At 30.6% G+C, this 22040-nt stretch overlaps 1 protein-coding gene across 1 annotated transcript; it reads left to right on the forward strand.

The window, feature by feature from the left end:
- The first annotated feature begins 15321 nt into the window (after positions 1–15321).
- Positions 15322–17075, forward strand: LOC141530093 (uncharacterized). The gene is made up of 2 exons (XM_074246966.1): positions 15322–15440; positions 15935–17075. The coding sequence occupies exons 1-2, from the start codon at positions 15348–15350 to the stop codon at positions 16820–16822; spliced, it is 981 nt and encodes a 326-aa protein (XP_074103067.1). The 5' UTR covers positions 15322–15347; the 3' UTR covers positions 16823–17075.
- Positions 17076–22040: the final 4965 nt, after the last annotated feature.

The raw sequence follows: 22040 nt of genomic DNA on the forward strand, positions 1-22040 counted from the left end.
CTATTCAGTACGCTATCTTTACTTCATACTCTATATTATTATATTTAATTCAATTAAATATTTTTAGTATCTTAAGTGGTAAATTTTTGTCGGCATTTATTTTATCAGCAACTGGTTGTAATTATTTTAAAAAATTCCCTGACAGCCAGCGCTTTTTCAGTAAGTGTTGACTTCCAGCAGTTACGGTTAATTTATACATCAAGTTGGCGGTAATTCTTCTCTCAACAACAGTTGTAAGCAAATTGACGGAAATCTACGACCGCTACTTGAATACAAGTTAACAATCAAACTTGTAGTTAAATTTCCTTTCAATTTTACTAAAATTTGAAGGAAATACTTGTACAGCAAGTTTTGACGTCTATTTGCAGAGTAAGTTATAGGTAACTAATAGGTAATCGCTCGCTTTGCCAACTCTTTCCGTCAAGTTTGCTTCAAATTGCGGACGTAGATTGACAGTAAGTTATAGGTAAGGCTATCAGGGTTATAAAACTTATTATTTTTACTTTATTTATAAAAATATATCGAAATAATTGTGAAAATGAAATTAGCTGACATTTAAAAATTTTTAGAAATTTTTTTTTGGAAAAATTTCAATTAAACAACTAAAAAAAAAAAATTCACCTGTAAAAAACTTGAAAAACTGTAAGTGTAATTTTTTATAAATATCTTTTTAATTGTAATTTAATTAATAAAAAAAATCAAAAATTTTTGACGTAATGACATTAAAGTTAGCTGTTACTTGTTCTAAAAATTATTTTTAAAAAAATTTCATTTTTAATTTATTAAAATTTCTACATGTCATATTATTTTTTAATTTATTTTTACCATAATTTATTTTTTAAAAAAATTCTTACAATTAATAAATATCTGCTAAATTTATTTTTATTTTGATGTTTGCTAACTACAGTGTCATAAATAATTAATAATATTAATTATATTTTATTTTTATAATATTAATTTATTAATATTTTTATAATATTAATTTATTAACATTTTTAAAAATAATTTTTAATTTTGTGAATAAACAAATTTCAAAGTATTATAAAAATTTAATTAAACATACAATATATTTTTTTTCATATTAACAATACTTAATTTTATTTATAAATAACGAATTTGTTAAAATTGGCCAATAAGAATTAAAATTTAAAAATACGGTGGTGGGGGTAATCAGAAACAACGTCGGTTAGAACTAAACAACTTCATTCCTGTACAGTCCACCGGCGCCAGCAATACAGTCCCGCGGAAATGTCTATTTTTTAGTATTTAATATCTACATAATAATAAAACTAAGTAATTAAGATACCGAGTAATTATAACAAGACATGATTTCATGTAAAAATTTAATTGAGGTAAATATATAAGAAGTAAAATAACAATTAAAACAAGTTTAAGCCTGATGTATATACATACACGTAGTTAGCTTGTTGAATTTTTTCAAGCTTTTTCTTAAAATGTAATTTAATTATTTATGATGTTTTGATTTTAGATATCAAATTAATAAAAGTGAAAGTGGTGTGATTGAGTGTGAGTGTTTTTTTTGTGTTATGTGTTGTACTGATGTGACAAAATGATACTGATGTGATTCGGGCAGTTGGAAGTCAGCCATTTTGAAGATCGGGAATCCCGCCAAATTCAAAATTCAATTATAAGAAAGTCGAGCTAGTCCGTCAGCAGTATCATGGAGCGCTGCCGGTAAGTCAGAATTTATCTTTTTCAATTGATAAAATTTATTAAATGCTGGTTTTTATTTTATCTATTTATAATAATGTTTGTTGATCAACATCGACGTGTTAAAGTTCTTTATATAAATTATTAGAATTCTAGGATTCAATTACTAAGTTTTTAAGATTTTTTTTTTCTTCATAAAATTATTTCTATTAACGTAAATAATTATTTTTTAAATTTTTATTACACAGAAAAAAAAATTTACTTGAATCAAGTAAATAATTTTGAAGAATTTCATCTTCTTGGTTTGAGTTAAAAAATTCTTAAACTAAGAAATTTCACCTGGTTTAAGTACATTTTATTTGATTTAAGAATTTTTTGTCTTGATTCAAGACAATGAGCTTTTTCAAAATTATTTTTTTGGTTCAAGAATTTTACTCTTGATTCAAGTTAATTTTTTTTTCAGTGTAAATATATTTATTCTTTTTATAATCTTAGTATTTTTAATTTTTGTTTACTTTCTGAATGCAATTAAAAAAGTCAAATGGAAGTGCGATAGTTAATAATTTTAATTGAAACATAGGAATTATATTGAAATTTAAAAAAATATCCTAATATTTTACTTTAGTTGGAATTATGCCTCTCGAATAGGAAGAAATCATACATTGAATTTAAATTCGAATAACTATCAGAGCACATTAAAAATAAAATTTCAAAGCCAGAGTAATTTTCTATTGTCATTGATTATAGTAAAGTCATATACAATTAGAATTGCAGTGAAGCTTCAGTGGACTGCATACATAGAATTAGAATATTAAATCAATGCTAGGACTGTTGGTTATTATCATAATTGCCATGTCGATGTCAATAATCAGATAAAAAAAAAAAACTTTTATTTTTTTTCAACGAACATCAATAAACTGGAATTTTATTGCACTGAAAAAAAAAAATTCTTGACTGAAGTGTAAATTTTCTTGGCTCAAGAAAACATCAAAGAAGATTGAAAATTTCTTGAATGAAGTCAAAGTCTCTTGAGACAAGATAAATTACTTGAGCCAAGAAAATTTCTTCTTGCTCCAAAATAACTTTTGTTTTCCTTAAAGTTTTCTTGGCGCAAGAAATTTGTTTTTTGTGTGTGAGACAAAATTTTAGATTATTAGTATAGTGGAAAATTGTTTTTGTAATAATGATTCATTATTATGACTGAATCATCCGTGTAACCGCTGATAATATTCCTATACTCTCAAAAAATACTATTAATTTTTCGCTGTTAATCTTTTACCCCAAAATGACATTGTAACTAAAGAAAGTCAATATTGCAGTGATTCAAATTTCTATTCAGGTAGCTAAGTACTTTGACGAAAGGGTAAAGTTGGGTTTTGAATTCACTGCTCCTAGCATGAGGTCATAGTATGCACGTAGAAAAATTTGATTTATTACCAGTCCTTTAGACCCCGAGACACTGACTTTTAAAGAGATTGGATTAAGATACCTAAGATTAAGAACAATTTGAGAAAATCCAATTTTCCAATGATTATTTTGAGGAATAAAGTTTTACTCTTTATCTCGTATCTTCAAGTTTAGATCAACGTGAATAAGAAGTTTTAAAAACTTTCAATGATTTATTATTCTCACACACTGTAAAAAACTTCGGTATAATAATGAACCCGGAGCACTTAACACGGCTGTGTAGTGTGAAATAATGGTATAAAATTCTCTCGGTGTAAAATTTATAAAAAACTAAAAAAATATTTCGGAAGACCCATATATTGTTTTTGAGCAAGAAAAAATTTTCTTGAGACAAGAAAGTTTTCATAGCTCAATAAACATCAATTGAGCCAATAGAATTTTCGTTTCTTAAAATATTTTCTATAACTAAGAAGATTAGTTTTGTAATAAGAAATTTCTTTTTTTCATGAAATTTTTTCATCCATAAGCTATTATTGGCTTAATACCAAAAATAAATAAATATTTTATCATTACACTGTAAATCCAAGTGTTTTAAAAGTGACTACAAATGGGCATTTAACATAGGAAATTAAAACACGTGGAAGTGTTTTAAAAGTGATTACAATGCTTTAAGATAGGAACAAAACACTTTATGTGTGTTTTGTTAAAACACTTGGATTTACAGTGTAGTCCTCAGTAACAGGCCAGAAATTTTTTTATTTATTTTAGCTGATACATATTAGTAAAATAAATAACAAAGATGAAGATATACATGCATCAATACAATATACTAAATAGTAAAATAAGTTTGACTTTGTAAGAAATAAGGTTGACAAAAAAAATATTTTTCTTCGAGATTGATTCATGTATCTTTCGGCGAGCCCTTATGTTGAGCAAAGAGATCATTACTAATTTTTCAAACACATGGGCCCCACATAGGGGCATAAAGTTCTTTGAAGAGCGTACATATCTGTCGGTGAACTTGAACTATAACGACTGCCATCTATTTTACAAAATTGACTTCTATGTACCTAACCGTCGGCATCTTGTTGGTCTCAACAGGGGGCTAACTTTGATCGGACCGATGTCAATCTGCTGACCTTATATAGAGCAGATCTATAAATGAACTAGCTTCTGATGATTTTTCATACTTTTCAGAAAAAAACTATTCTTTTGACTTTTGTAATATCGACTACTGTATATAGAGTATAAAAACCGTGAAAGTAACAGATTATAAATTTATATTTACATCTCTACTAAATTTATTATTATTTTTGTTTCTCTACCAAGAATCACCATGTCGATGAACCTGAGTGCGTGTAATAAATCGGGTTGTAAATTTTTTTTCTATTTTCCCAAAAATTATAACGCTCATAAACAAACTTAAAACTTAAATAAATAAAGTCAGGTGAGATTTTTTACGAGCTTTTCCATGATCTTCATTTGCTATGGGTCATTTACGATGCGGGAGGCCCAAGTTGTCTTAGATAGTTTTATATAAGTTTCAAATTTGCCTCAGACACTTAAATTACTCGACTTTGTTCGGTTTATAGTCAAAAAAAGACTAACTGTGAACAACTGTCCTATACATGGAAAATGTAATAAATTAGTTTTCTTATTCTTCTATTTTTTTTTTTTTTTTTTAATTTACTATTTTATAAACTTAGATGTAATTTAAATATACGTACACTTTCATTGTTGGCAACTCAATTTTTATGTTTATTTACGAAGAAGAGAAATTAGGACAAGAAGGCCTACTTTTGAAAATTCTTTAAATTTTTCTCAAAATCTTGTAATTCTTTTATTCGGTTTGTTTATTTTTGATTTTATTGAATTTAAATAATTGACAGCTCAATATTAGATAGTATATTTCTTATAAAATTATTTTATTACTTGGATTATATTCTGAATTTTTTCTTTACAAAATTATAAAAGCACAAATGTCAAAAAAATTTTTTTCCAAGATCCAGGATGTCACAAAGTTTGACAGCTGATTTTTTCCTGAATTTTTTAGATAGACCGTTTCTAATTTTTTCATAAACTTACTTCCACAGCATACACGATTGTTAATATTTTTATTTTCATATTTAATTTTGTCAATTTTTAATAAATCGTAAATTTCACGATAAATCCAATGATAAAATATAAAATTTAGATGATGGACGCGATGATGCAGATGATCTAGACACTTGTCCAGTTAAGAAAATCCAACGTCCATTTGACGTAGGATCAACTACGCTGTTGGAGTCAAGATGAACAAACGAGGCCGTTGAAAGATAAAACCACACAATACAACACAGGTCTCGTAGTTCTCTTACCTTTCTCGGAAATGTTCAGTTGCGATGTCAAAAATTTTTACTTGTCAAAAATATAACTATTGTTATTTTGTAAACGTATACATATCCACATGCAACTATAAACCAAACAGCAATTTTTATTTTTACATCTCCAGAAAAAATGTCTGCTTTAACAAAATAAACAAACAAAATATTGGATTTTATTTTTCCAAAATTTTGACAAAAATCTCATTTCTTTACATTAGAATAACAAAAGTATTAATATTTTATTATATATCTACATTTATATTTATTGACAAAATTAAACAGATAGGTTTTAAAATAATATTCCATGTCCATGCGAAGCTACTTAATCTTGAGCTAGCTTAATTATAAATATTCAAAAATTGTCTGTAAATTTATTAGAGTTGCCCAAAATTTCTGGCATACATATAATATCCACAAAAATTTTTTAATCGCAATATTTTATCATACGCAAGATGAAATTCGTGACGAGCGTAACAGATTCGTTAGTTTAATATCAAAAGGCTTTACGACCGTACCTGGAACTACTTGGGTCTCTCGCGGTTCGCCAACAAGTAATTATATCCACTTTAATTTTCCCGTCGACTTGACGTGGGACAGAAGAACTGTTTGATCAGTCCGACCTTGCTTGGTCGTTCTTCGAGGTCTTCGATCTTCCTCTATTCTATTCTATTTTTGTATACATATACGTACAAATATACATAAATATATAATATACGGAGATAAAACTATATGCCAAACCAAAACTGAATAAATGTCGGTCAATTCCCGGAGCTTGATACACAAATCATTATCTTTTCGGCGTTAGAGTTTTTGTTTTTATTTATATATTTATATTGCTTTTTTAAACGTTATGTATATATCTGTTTCAATCACTTTTTCTCCAGGAGTTCTTTCTTCACTAGTTAATCCGCTAGATCACACAAGCGCCACTTTTGTAACAAATTAGCTTAGGTCAACCTAATTAAAATAAAAGCTAATAATATTTTGGATTTAATTTTTTTTTATTTCTATCGCGTATATTAATCATAATAATAACAACAATAAAAATTATTATTATATATTTTGGTAGGCCTAAGTTCCGGGGTTTAATTAATTAGAAATATTCTTTATGGATTCTGGCGAAATACACACTAACAAAAAACAAAACAAGAAACCATGAATTTAAAAAAAATGTTAGGAATGTAATGTTGTTTTTTTTCCAAAAATTAACGAAAAAAATAGTAGGGATTAATCTCATTAGATGCGGTGTTTTCCGAACGCTGGGTTGCATTTTTTTCTTGGATACAGGATTAAGAAGTCACGGAGTAAGTTGTTCCAGAGATGGATTTGCTAGTGGTTTTTCTAACTGAATAATTTTTTCTATGCCGTATGTCTGGTAATCCGGTGGATAGTAAATATGAGAATATAATAGAATAACCAACGAGTCGAGGGTAGAAGATGCTATGAAAACTTGACTCCGTAAAGAATACACTTGAAAAACAAGATGCTTTTTTATATTTCTATAAATTTTGACATAATCCGTAACATTTTTAAAAATGATCTTTATTAATGATGAGATGAGATTCTTTTTTTATTTATTTTTCTTATACCTCAAAGTTGCTTTTGTTGAGTTGATCTTTTGTAAGAATTGCAAATATTTTTTCAGTAAGAAATAGAATACTAAGTATGCGTGTATTGAGTTGTCTATTTTGAAATTTGACACTACTAAGGAATTTGTATTTTAACTTGTATTTTTATTTTCAGAACCATTTTTGAGGTTCAAAATAAAATCTCTTATTATAAATTTTAAATTTCATATTGAAAAATATATATAAAAATTTTTTTGATCATGTATTAGTCTGTATATTTATTTTGAAAATATTTGAGAAATTTAAAAGTCATTTAAAGAAATAATCCGTTTACCTGCAGACGAAGTGGAAAACAAAAGGGTGAATCCTGTAAAATATATATGTAGTTAAAGAGTCTAAGACATATATATTCAAAAGAAGATATATCGTTTAAACTCAAACAGTTAAAGAAAAGTATGTACTTTAAGGATTTAAACCGATTGGATTAGGATTTTTCTCATTTACATTTATATATATGACTGGGATTAACATTTCCAGCAGTCAAGATATTTTGAAAAATATGTATCTTATTATTGAACGAGTACCTAAATTTTGAAATTTTCAATGAATGAGTAAATTTTGTCAATGATGTCTCTTCCTGTCTGGCTTTTCTATAATTATCTAAATAAGTCTGTCTGCAATAAATTAACTTTTCTTATCTGCACAAAATGACCAACACTTATTTCAGGGTTAATTTTAATAAAGGCGGATTATTGATTTATTTATTGCTTTGTGCAAAAGATTTAACTCTTTTATCGTAGTAATTACAGTAATTGTCTCTAATTAACTTTTGAAACTGAGAATTGCCTAAACTGATAAAAAAATTAACTTGACTCAAAAGAAAATGATTTTTTTGAGTCAAGAGAATAAATTCTTGAAATAAGAAAATTTTCTTAAATCAAGAAAATGATTTTCTTTAAAATGGTATTCTGGGTTCAAGAGTTTGGCTCTTGAGTCAAATTAATTTTTTTATCAGTGTACAGAGGTCTCCGGAGGCATTTAACAATATTTGATATACAAGTATTGATGTTTTTAAAATTCCCAGTTGATGAAAAAAAAATATAAAACAGAAAGAAGAGGGTTGAATTGAATAGAGATTTAAATTTATTCTTCAAAAGTATTTTTTAAATTTTCATGGGAAAAACAATTACGAATTTTCCCTGATGGTTTTGGGGTGAGGTTATAAAAAAAAAAAAAAAAAAACAAGATACCTAATCGACACCAAAAACACCCTCAATGTATCATAATGCTTTTCCTAATACATGAAACCACATCATACATGGTCGCGCCGTATGACAGGGTGTCCTTTTTTGAGCGTACCATAACACAAGTCAGGTTGCGTAATGGAGCCACATTACAATAAGACGGCTTTCTTTGATTCCGAGATTCTCACGGACTTATGAGCATACTAGCACCCCCGTTGCCTTTTTATTTCTCCCCAAGACGCAACAGGTCGCACTGTGACGACCAAACCGTCCGTCTATTTCATTTCTTTAGAGCTTTGTACCGAATTTTCTAACATAAGAGCCTTTCTTTTGGTTTTTTAGCTGTCTGGTGCGTCCATCTCAGCTCAAAAAATGATTTCTCACTTTGAAAATAAAAAACAACTTTCAATCCACGCGCATCACGCAAATTTATGACTTTTTGAGTTTTATGATGGAGCTATTAATATCGATCTCACACCACCACTCTAGCATACGATTAAATTTGTAATTGTATAACAACAATAGGAAAAAAAAGGCCTTAAAATTTTTTTACTATTCTGTACACGAAAATTCATAAATCAGTTCTTTATATTCCTAAATTACTTTTTCATTTTTTTCAATATTTGTTTGTAAAAATAATTATTATTACAGTATTTCTTACATACTTTATTTCCTTCTGATCAGAAGTTTAGAATTTTCTTCTGTTCATTTATAAACCAAAAATACAAAATATATATACATGTATAATGGTTTGAGCTGACATCCCAAAATAATCTAGATCCTTTCTAATTCACGGAAAATGTTTACTTTTTAAAAAAAAACTTTCTCTATAATTAATGACTTTTTGAGAAAACTCGAACGTGTGCCTCTTGTTTCAATTATTTTTTTTTTTTTAAAGCAACGAAATCTAGTTTGTGAAGCAAAAATAAATAAGGCAGTAGATCTATTATCCATTTTCGGGCGTTGTTTTATTTTAAACATATTTTTTGCTCATTTTCTGACCATATAAATTTTTGATTAATGAATTTAAAGCCATTTCTATCGGTATGCCGGCACTTGGTTTGTTTAAGAATGGTTCCAGGCTGCCTACACAATTGTTAAGAACAGAAGAATTTTCTTCGTGGTCATCATGATCGATTGCTATTTATAATGAGCTAGTGATCGAAGATCCTTTCTTTTTTTTTTTGGCCTTCCGTCCCTATCGATCAATGTAAAAAATCAAACACCAACATTTCAACACACAATGCTCCGAAAGTTATTGTTTACATTTTAGATTTAATCTTAAAGCGATTACAAACAATTTGGCAATAAATTTATTTATTTTAGAAAAAAATACATTGTTGTACATGCACTTTGGCTAAAAAATCTCGCCTATAAATATATCTCTATTCATCTAAAATCGTCTCAGATTTAATCTCGATTCTCTTACTACATCCAGTCTAGTAATCCTGGCCTGTACAACGAGGGCATATTGAGCTAATCTTGTATTATTATAGACTTTGTCGTGTGAAAACTGCGCAAAGATCCTTGCTCCATTAGCTCTTAAGAAGTGCTCATATTGTTGGAAACTTTTGTCAGGATCAGGATGATGCCTCGTCGTCTTGGTATCTTACCTTTGCTCTTTTTTTTTATTTTTTCTTATATTCTTACCTAGTCATCCTCAGCGTTATTCGTAGGCGCGCTCTCGCTCTTGATGATGATCCAAAAATTTAAAACGAATCTTGATGCAGAAATACTAATCATTGCCCTTAGTCATGTACCGTCAGTGACGAAATTAAAATTAATTAGCTGCTAAAAAAATTATTTTATTCCAGCATCTGCTTCCTAAAGACTTTTTTGTCAAATAAGAAATAAATTTTATTTATATTACTTTTTAATAATAAAATTTGCCATTTCAAGTCAATGATAAATAAATTTTGTTTTAATATTTTATTTGAAAATAGAAACGAAGAATATAAAAAATACTATAATATAATAACTTTTATTTATAAATCACACTCGAATTTACATTCAATTTAACAGCCTCAAGTATATATATAAAGGTAGCAAATTAAAAAAAATTATATATATATTTTATCGAGTCAATATATTTTAAAAATTATTCGTATATATAAAAACCTTTAAAAATCAACTTATTCTTTCTCCGTTTACTCATCGGCTGATATTTCCAGCAGACTATAAAACTTTCTGAGTTATGACCAACTTGGGTACCGTATGGCATTTTTTTATATTTTTTCTATAAAGAAAATAGCCACTGGTGGCAGGCTCAGCCGCAATGAATTATATTTATATGCTCGTTCAGCGTTCCTTCAAAGAAAAGCCGAAAAAATATATAAACCACTGATTCAACACTGTCTTGTGGATATGTGAATCTTCTAAATTATAATATTCGAAATTCCAAAACTATGCTATCACTTATGCATAGTAAATTAATAGTAAATTTAAGAATAACTTATAAACAAAACGGTAGTACTACAACAAATAACACTACACTTCTTGGACTATTGACTTTAATCTCGTAGGGGATCTGTATCTGTATCTGTATCTATATCTATGAGACAATCCTTCTGCAAACACCTAACTTCTTGGAAAATACACACACCTGACGGTTTTATCTCGGAAAAACAGGTAATCGATTTTGGGAACAGGTCGATCTGTCTCTTGTATTCTCTCCACGTTGTCGTAGTGATATTATTGTTCTACATGTATACAAATATCTATATAATACATACAGAAGCGTAGAAAGGAAAGAAAAAAATGAGGGGACTCCCTGACCTGAGCTGGCCCGCGATTCGCATCGCTCCAGCGCGTCTGAATGTCTTCGACAATAAGTCTCGTGGCCTCTAGAGAAATAGTTATGTACTGGTATAATATATCATGCATCGAATTCCCAACAGTTAGCATACAGATCTGTGCATTGTCGTTGTCGTAGTTCACTGTATACTAGAGCATAGAGCACAGAGCAAAAGATTTACTTTGCCATTTTTGCTTTCATTTTTTTATTTTAGAATAACAATTCTATCCCACTTTACTCCAATTGGTTTCACTCTGCAGGTCCCGCTCGGCACCCAGTTGTCAAATATTATTTCATCTATTAGGTCATTTGTTTCACCTCTTTGTTATTTTTTGACTTTAAAATTACGTGTATATTACAATATAGTATATAACTATTCTACCTCTATCGTATCGGAGATTATCGTTTACGATAAGCATACCGCAGAAAAGTTGCCGGTAATGTTTCTTTTCATCAAGTCTAACACTTAGTGCTTTGGTCAGATTTTTTGAGATAAGTAATTAGAATACATTAATTTTCGAACCTCTCAAATTTTAAACAAGCCCATTGTAATTCAACGAAAAAAAAAAAAAAATTGTGTGTTGCCTCAATAATTTACTCGATAAAATTTTTTTTTACTTGAGACATCATTTATCCAGTATTACAAAATTTTTTTCAATTTCAATAGAAATATTTTTTATTACTTTAAAAGGAAACATCTTGAGAGAAAAAATTTATAAAGAGAAATTTAAACTTAAATTTTTTTTTTCTAAAATTTAATTTATTATCGTGTTTTAAAATGTTTTTAATCGTAAATTTATATAAAAAATGTATTGATTTTTAATTCACAAGATAAAAATAACTCGGTTGTTTTGTTTTTGTAAAATTTGTTAGTTTATCTTGTTCCATTATTGAAAAAAAAAAGTTCATAACATGATTATTGAAAAAATGATGGGTATATTATTTACGGGGGCAGAAAATTGCCCCTTGCCGAGTCACTAAGCAGCTTATTACCCAACAATACATTTAAAGGATACGGTAACTGAAAAAGACCAAAGGATTGGATTTGGCGTGCTTTTCACCCTTTAGTAAAAGACAGCAGAGAATATTCAGCTCGACACTGTCACAAGATTTACAACACTACTAAACTACTAAACGTGCGTAAGCTTAACGGAACTAAGTATCTGAGACACATGTATCTCAGCGGTACGTCCAGATCATCAACAGATGGATAATCCACCATACCGGGCTAGAGGTTTTGGGCTAAGGCCAGTATTATTCATGTGTATATTTGTAAATGTATATGTTTATACATATACGTATAGATACTCTGTTTGGTTTATTGAATTGAATTGACCAGCAAACAAACTGAAGTAAAAATAACATATTTGTCCCAAGAGACTTAGAACAATCGCTTATGTGGTTGTCTGAGTTTTGTTCTCTTGTATACAGATTCGGAGTAGAAAAAATGATCGATGGACCTTTTTTTCTATGAAATCAAGCACGCGATCCCTTTCTTAATATTTTCTCATATATACTATGCAATATGATATTTGTAACAGAAAATATTTCCGGATTTAAAAATTGATTTCTTTACAAAGTAATTTTGGAGAAAATTATACAAAAAAAAAAAAAAATTAACTTCATTCAAGAAAAAAAAGTCGACAAAGCTCTTTAAAAAGATTTTCTTGGTTCCAAATTTTTTTTTAATCAAGTTAATTTTTTTTCAGTGTGTATAATTGAATTATTAAATATTAATTAAAAACAAAATATTTATTTATTATTTATTTCACGTAATATTTATTAAGGCAATAATTTTTTGAAATATTTATATTTAAGAAACTTATCATGATAAATATGTTACTAGTTTGACTATGCGATAAATAGAAGCACCAAGAAAAAAATTTTCTTGGAAATGCGTGATAATAAGGTAACATGTGGGTACAATCTTGAAAAAAATAAACATCTACATAATCACGTTACACAAACTCAAAATGTCTTGATAAATTTTCAATTTAAGCTGCTGAACAAACAACCTCTCGATTTATCGTGTCAAAGCATACGTAGAAATCGAGTTTTTAGTTGTCAAAAAAGATTTTATTAAAAAAAAAAAAAAAAAAAACATTTAAAAGCTTGAATGTCCGGTTACGCTCAATAATTTTGGTCATTTATAGCTTTGTGATTCTGAAAATGACACCCAATTGTTACACTTGTTCTGAAAAAGCGGAACAGTTTTTTTACAGAGGTAAAAAGCGTGTGAAAAAAAAGACGGGAAAGCCAATAAGCAGTAGCTTGTGATCTGGATGGTTTTTTATTTGCTGGTGGTTCGGCATTTGTAAGACGAGTCAAAGTAATAATAGTAATAATAGACGTACATTTAACATCGGTAGCCAAAGCGTGTCATCACTTCTGTGTGTACCGATGATCATTTTACAGCCACTGTATAAACGAGTCACTTTGAAAAGTTACGTCATTTTTGGTTTGGCTTTAAGATTGCACATCAGGGCCCACTATGGGTCTCGTGGTATTGTAAGACCACTCTCGTCCTTTGCTAGAGCAAGCAGGCCTACTACTGTTCCGTTAATTTATGACATTTCGGGCATTGCTTTCTACACCTACACTGCTATACTAATACATCACCCTGCTGTAACTAGAAAAACCAAAAGACACTTGTGTCCGGTGTTAAGGACATTTGACTTTGATTTACTAGCGGACTTCCGAGTTCGGTGTTCTTGATGCCTAAAAAAATAAAACGTCTATTTTATTTTATTATGTTTATTCCCCTAGTTCGGAAGTTAGAAACATTATTAATTTCTCTGATTCTCGTGATTGATTTTTAATTTTTTTAACGTTTTCTCTTTTATTTAAAAATTTCCACTTAATTGTGTACCTTTCGTTAAAATTTAATTGTTCTTGGCTAATAATTTTATTTTCCCATTATGAAAAGAAATTTATATGCAAACCTAAAAATTTTTTAATTTTATGGAGTTTCCGTATTCACCTTAATGCATTTAAATTTTGACTGAAAATTTTTTTACGTGTACGATGCGCTGTAATATTTTAAAAAATTTTCCACCGTTTTACAAAATGTTTTTTCTTTTAATAAGTTTTTCGGCTAGATGAATTTTTCTTGTTAATACATCTCAAAAGAAAAAAAAATGAAAAATGAGACCAATTATTTTCCGTCGGTTTCCGGGACAAATTAAAATCCTGTAATATTTCTTGAGTGTTCAGGTCCAAGAAGAAACAATTTTTCAAAGAAACATTATCTGAAATTTTCTGATATTAATATTAATACAGTAAAAAATGACAATTTTATTAAATTTCTACCAAACATATATTCTATAGAATGCTTTAAATTTTGAGATAACTTTATATAAAAATTTTGAATCACACTTAATAAATTTTTCATCATATTTTCATAACTATTTAATAAAAACAATCTTTCAATAAGAGTGAGTCTAATGTGTTTAGCAAAATAAAATTTTATATGCCTTTTAAAATTAGAGATGCAATGAGATGCAAGAGCTCCAACAAAATCAATTTTGCGTATTTAGGAGAGAGGGAAACGCCTAAAAGTTTACAATAGAATCTGACTACGAAGCATCAAGGGTAGGAAAATACTTTTTCCTATAGGTCTAGAGGCTAATACACACAAATAGATACATGTATTGTAAGAGTAAGAGTAAGATAAATCCATACAGTAGAACTAAAAAGCATCTTCCCGCTCCTACACCATCAAACCTTTAAATTCTATCTCTTTCTGTCATCCTTAAACCCGTAGGATTGGGGTTGATTTATGTGCTAGTGGTGGGGAGAACGCATGCGCATCGGTTTGTCCCCTCTGGTTCATTGGATCCAAACAGGCCTACCCCCTCCTCAAGCGACCAAGAACTGGTCGTCATAGATATAGTCCTCCCTCTACATTCGTCCACATAGTTATTAAATCGGACGGAACGCAGTCAAGTAGTAATTATCTGCAAGCGCCTGTGGCCGCTACTCGTCCCAACAACTCGGGAAAAATTTTTTTTTTACTTACACTTTTTCGTTATTATTGCTAACAACGAAAAAGAAAGTTTATCGTGCCACGTGTGTTCTCAAAACGTCCTTCGGCTTCCGTTGAAACGTCCTTGCGTTTAACTCTCAACGGGTCCAAGTTTAATAAGTGTTATTGTACACATATATGTATTTATATTTATATATATATATATATATATATATATATATATATATATATATATATATACTTATATTTAGTGGGTGTGTGGTAACAATAATTTGATTACCAACAAACACGAAGAATCATCAAGTGAATAATCAGATGTCAGGAGTTTTATCAAGCAAAAAAAGGACTACTTACAACAATCAAGAGGAAAAGTGTGAAGTGATGCCACCGAGCATGTATTATTCACAGGTACGATATAATCTATAGAATACAACAACAGTATACAATAATTTTACGGCAAATTATCACGGTGCTCGTGTGTGATTATAGTAATTTGACGGCGTAATATTACATTCGAAGCGTGAGGTTCTTGTGATAGTTATATGGAGTTGATAATACTTCAAGTATCTTCTTATAACGTGTTATATTTTTTTTCATCGCTTCAATAACTATTTTTTTTTACGATCATTTCAAAAATTACTTTTTTTTTCTTATTCATTTAATATATATTGGGAGTATATTTTTACTCATTTTTGTTTTCACCAATTTTGTAACAATTCAAAACGAATTCATTAAATTATAAATTGGAAAAAATTTAATTCAAAGAAAAAAAGGATAAAATTAATTCATAAAAAAATTGATAAACTTTTTTAACCAATAAATTTTTTTTTTCATTCAAAATTTTGATAATTTGTCGGTCGTAAAATAGTGAATTAATAAATCAATCTTAATTATATTTATAGAACATGTCAATGATGACACCAATGACACCAATGACAGCTGGTATGTCAAATCCAATGTCAAGCTTCCACTCCTATCCCTCAACTAGCTACGACACACATCATTACCAGCATGAACCAATTCATGCAGCCTATCAATCACCCAATCTCTGGAGTCCAGAGCATTATTCCGGATACAGCACATTTTCGGAGCCTACACCGTCGACGTCGTACAATCTTCCATCCACTCTTGGGCCGTCGACATCAACAGCAGCGACACTTTGGCCGACGCATCAGCCTGACTACTCAGCAGTTCAACCGCAATTGACAGCAATGCAACCGATGCCTGCATTCCGACAGTCTCCAACTTTATCAGAGTTGTCTCAAAATTCGTACGAGCAACTGAGTCCTCAGTACTGGTCCAGCGAAGAAGAGTCGAAGCGCAAGAAAAAGCTGACCAGATGCCAGTGTCCCAGCTGCATCCCCGATGGCAATTGCAAACTCGACAGCGATGGCAAGAAATTGCACACTTGCCACTACCCAGGTTGTCTAAAAAAATACGGAAAGACTTCGCATTTGAAAGCTCACCACCGCTGGCACACTGGAGAGCGCCCGTTCAAGTGCGATTGGTACGGATGTGGAAAATGCTTCACCCGGAGCGATGAGCTTCAGCGACACAGGAGGACTCACACTGGGGAAAAACGTTTTTTTTGTCAACTGTGTCCCAAACGCTTTATGCGCAGTGATCACTTGAAAAAACACATTAAGACTCACGAGAATCAGAAGAAGAAAGCTAAGAAACAGAACAAGGAAAATAAGTCTTCCACTGTAACTCAAGAGATTAGCCAGGAGCAGCCGATCATGGGAGCTGCTGCTGTATCAAATATTCCTGCTCAATATTACTATCAATAAATAAAATTCGACTGACTGTAGAGAGGTAATGTAATGTACCTCATCATTATTGACTGATAAGAGGTACTGTGATAATTTGCCTTGGGTGTATATATAATTTCATATTAAAAATTATTTTTCACTAATTTTTGATATTTAAGATATTGTATAAATAAATTGTAAATATTATATATTATATAGTAATTAATTATATAATTAAACAGTATATAAAGTAATTATTTTAACTAAGTCCATTAAGAATTTCTTAATTAAAAGCGACAATTACTTTAGAGATAAATAAAAAAAGTATAAAATTATATTTATTTTACGTACAATAATTTATTAAATTTTTTTTTTTTAAGTATAAGTTTTCCTTTAGATTTTTTCATGTGCTGAATTGAAAAAAAAAATATATACATCTTTGGGAACTTTTTTCTCATTTATAAATCTAACGAATCATCCCCTTATATGTATAATATATCAGATTCATTTTGAAATATTCCTGTCACCCGATACATCCTCTTTTTTACATGTATACGTCTACCTTTAGGAGCATAAATGTGTGAGTATAGAGATAGTCGTACGTAAGTGTCCGCGGGGTTACAATAAAATAACTCAAGGGATAGTTCAAAAAGCAGTTCATGGGATAGATGTTGGTATTTTTTACCTGCAGGTGCCACGATTCCAACAAATCAGGAACATCATTTTTCTTTCATCTCTTGCTACCGGAGGAGTATATAATAATAGCCATCTTAATCTATTACATCAAAATTTAATCATTCCACTTTTAAAGCTTTCAAAAAATAAAATATTAAAAATTGCCTGGGTAATAATTGAAGAAATAGTCAAAAAACTATTTTTTTTAACTTTATATGCTCATTTTTTAGAGTTTTCTTCAACTTCAAACAAAAATTCTTTTATCATAAGTTATTAAAATTATTAAAAGTATTTTTCGGTGCTCTAAACGATTTGTCACGGTGATCAGGGCGAGGATTACGGGAAAGGTAAAGTAAAAAGAAAATCAACGGATTCAATAAAATTCGGGGGTTCCCAAGCGATGTCTGTACGATACTGGATACTGAGCAAGTTGTGAAGAGTAGTAAGCGAATAATTCAACAGATGGCACCAGGGTGAATGGAAAAAGCCACGAGGGTGCTATTAAATGGGCGTTGCGCGTGGCCGAAGCTCCGGCAAAGATTCATGGCTGGCGCGTTTGCAGAGCAGAGACCCGCAAGAGAGACCAGCAGAGTAGTCACACTGTAAAATGAATAAAATAAAGCAAAAAAGCATTGGACCGCGGAGTAAATTACAGGGAAAAATCCGGTAGACGAAGAGGCAAGCGGGAGAGTCCACCTGAGAGAGATCAGCACCACTACCTTGCGTTGCTGCGTGTACCAATAGATAGAGAAGTACATACAGTGATAGTTGTATTATGTTAGTACGTACATTTTGCATTGTATGTATATGTCTATATATAGAGCCGAGAAGAGTTGAGAGAGGATAAAGGTAAAGGACAAAGAAAACGGCTTGCAGAGTCATGACAGAGTCGGTGTGCTGAAAGAGGGGCAAACAGAGGATGAGGAGGACGTACACACGAGTGAGGACGCGGTAAAAGAGGTGAATCACAAGAAGGAGGAAAAGGAAGAGGAGGAGGAGGAGGTGGCGCCACGGTAATTCTAGAGTCGCGTTCAACCAAGTACGCGGAACCCGCGGAACGCAAAGTTAGTGTGCAAGAGATTCAAAGAGAGCGCTGGCCACTCGGTTACTCCCGACGTGAGTTTGCAATTCCGTGCGAAAGATTGCGGTGACAAAAGCGAAATTATTATTTTCAACACTATACACATGTTTTTTTTTTTTTTTTTTTTTTTTTAATTGAAATATCTTGGTCCTCTTTATATGGAGAACGGTTGTCGCCTTTTCAGACGGCTTTAAGAGTTAATTCGCGGATTGCTTTCACGGTTGAGTTTCAAAAAAATCTAATCGCACCTGCGTCGGTCGCGGGCTCTGCTCGAGCGCCATATATACCGGGCTCAGCTTAAAGAACTCCACTCTGCTCGTAACGCTGTTAGCTGTTATGCTGCGCGCGATAAATTGCAACATGCAATAAAAAAGCGTAAAAAGAAAGGAGAAAATAATCGGCGATTGCTCGTATGCGATGTGCTTGAGAGAGGAGCGAGGAGCACCTGGAGGAACTTTTAAACCTTCTGATACATAAGAGTGGGAGAGAGCAAGACCGTCCTCTCTCCTGGGCGCTCTCATCGCGCTCGTCGTCGATAAGTCTCTTTATATATTGAGTTCCATGTGCTCAGAGTCGCCTATTAATATCATATCAGTGTTATTTTATATCTATATATAATACTTGTTTATTTATATATATTTATTCACTCAATAGTCAGTAGCTTATATAATACATATAATAATACCCGGCACTTGCTATTATTGTTATTACATATTCAACAATATTGTGTTATTACATTATTTAACGAGTCATTAATGTGTCGATATTATTTATAACTATTTATCAAATATGTTTTACGATAAGTGTGATAATTTTTATCTGAATTTACAATAATATTTGTGGTTATATATTTATATTACTCGTGAAAAATTATTAGTCATTATTTAACAAATTGAATTACAATTATTTTTGATCACGTTGTTTAGCTTACTGTGGTAAAAAAAAAAAAAAAAAAAACAAAAAAAAAAGTAATTTATTTTATTACAAAGTTGTTATTTTAAATAAATAAAAACGTATCCCGTCAAACTGGAGGCGGAAATTGGGGGCGGTGGAGGCCGCCGGGGTGTCAGTCCACCCTTAATCAGCATAAACGTGAGTTAACATAAATGTTAATTGATCAAATATATAATCATATAATTATTTTTAATTTGATATTTTGATGATTAAATTTATCTGTATACATACTAATAAATACATTGTTAGTTAATAATCGTAAATAACAACAATAATAGTATCTTTAACAGTCGATAGTAATTCATAGTCTGTTTATTAGAAAACGTATATAACACTGCGGAGAATGATTTCTTGGTTTCTCTTAACAATCTTCGCCGACGTGATCGTAAATTTACGCGGTTCTTCTGTGGATAACTTCTTAAAGGTCTTCACTTGTGTTTACGTCCCATACATATACAATACATACATATGATGTGTATTAGTTTGTTTGTGCAGTGTCGAGTTCTCGGATAGGTGAAGCACAAGAGGGAAGACGAAATATTCTTACGAGTAGATCCATTCGAGCAAAAGCGACCTTTTGTGGTGTTTTAACCCTCTGAACTGTTTCTTCTTATATATGTATGGATGAGATTTAAAAGTTTGTTCAAAGGTTCAGTTAAGAGTCGTATACATATAGCGCCTCTGCTAAAAGTCACACGCCGCCAATATAATAAACGTTACTATGTTAGAATGGTTATACGCCCCCTATACATCAAACATCCTTCACGGTTTTACCTGCTCGCGGACAGCGCCCCTTTCGCCTACTCTTATGTTTTTCTGTTCGGAATCAATGTTAATACAAATTGCAGATTAAACTATAAAACTAAAAATTAAAATCGTATATCTCGAGAAGATCTACACACCTAATTTGTCGTGTGACAAATTGGCTTACTGGTTGTGTTAAAAAAATTTTTTTATAAATAATGAATTTGTTTAACTGTTTTTAATGTTCAGTGATGGGTTGAGAGGCGTTGATTAATTTATAAGCTTATGCTTTTGGATGCGAGCAAAGTGCCGAAGATCGAGAGCATTCGAGTTTATATTTATTCGCCAGTCGGGTTCGGTTAGTCAGATGGGAAGGATTCAAAAAAGAAGTAAATAATAAATAAAAATCCAACTAAATAATATATTTTAAAAGAAAGATGCCAGGGTATTAGAAAGAACAGCCAACACGAGGTTAAGGTTTGACACACCCCCACACAAATCTAATTAATTTATATCTAAGTGAGGCGCCACGAGAGCCAAAGTTCAAAGTTTAAAAATAAAAAACAATACAGTTGATTGGCTTTTTAGACGGAAATTTTTTTTTTTTAAATGCGTTATATAATTTACTTAGTATTGTAATTTATTGAAAAAAGTATATTTTTGTATTTTTTTTTTTTTTTTTTTTTCTCAAGAACGAATAAACGAAACGAAAGTCTTGATCATTGCCGTCGGAAGGTGGATTTCAAGAGTTTTGTAAAGTTTACAATTGAAAAAAATTTTACGACAAGATGAAGAATATAAAAGAAATGTAATAAAATATTAAAAATGATATTTAAGAAACTTGACACAATTACCTCATCCTTTTAGGTCTCAACATCAAAAGCGTCGAATTACATGGGTTTTTTTTAGGGTTTCTATTGAAGGAGAAGACGTATCTGAATATGAAAAAAAATTGTATCTTCAATCAAATCTCAATTTTTTTTAAACATCCATTCGATATACTTTTCTTCCAGCGTTTTCAGAGAAAAAAAATTTATCCAATAATTGACTAGATTTTTTTCGGAAAAAATAAAGCTTGTACATAAAATTTATTAAAGTAATAGTACACCTGTAAATAAAAAAGGAAGCTTCTAATATTTGTATACATTATCAAAGAACGACAACGATATCGCTATCGCCGAAGACGTCAACCCCCTGAGGCAGAAACTACCGGTCAGGAATCAGGGCACGCACCAGATGGAACCAATTCGCCGTATTGCCGGCAAGTCTACGGCAAACGTTCGAGGGGACGTTACAGCTGTTGCCGAATTATGCAACGCCGCTGAAATTGAGACATCATATTTTGAATGCACATTTATATTTATAAAAAAATAGCCTAAAAGATTCATCAGAGATCATCAATAGCCTCCCTGTTGCATTGAGTCATTATTATTTATAACTTTTGGTTAAACTATTCGAGCGATAAATTGAATTAAAAAAAAAAAAAGTTTTAACATTCATTATTTTCTACTAAAAATTGACTAACCATACATATACACGAATCGAAGAATTAATTTGTTTAACAAATAATTTACACTGATTACCGGTCATTTAAATTCCAATTTTAAGTCCACAATTAGCTAGCATCACGGTATATGCTATAATATATTTAAATTTTCTGGCTCATTATGATAATTGTCGGTGTGATAAAGTGGAATCATTATCAGGGTCGCGGTGTGTGCCGTAGGTGAGCATATGCATGTGAGTTTTAGCCGATCTACTCGAGCAGAGTTGCATACAAGAGATGCGCTGCGTACCAATATC

This window comes from Cotesia typhae, unplaced genomic scaffold (genome assembly GCF_013202065.1).
Source record: "Cotesia typhae breed Kobodo isofemale line unplaced genomic scaffold, CoteBio_Ctyphae contig_48, whole genome shotgun sequence".
NCBI classification, from domain to species: Eukaryota; Metazoa; Arthropoda; class Insecta; order Hymenoptera; family Braconidae; genus Cotesia; species Cotesia typhae.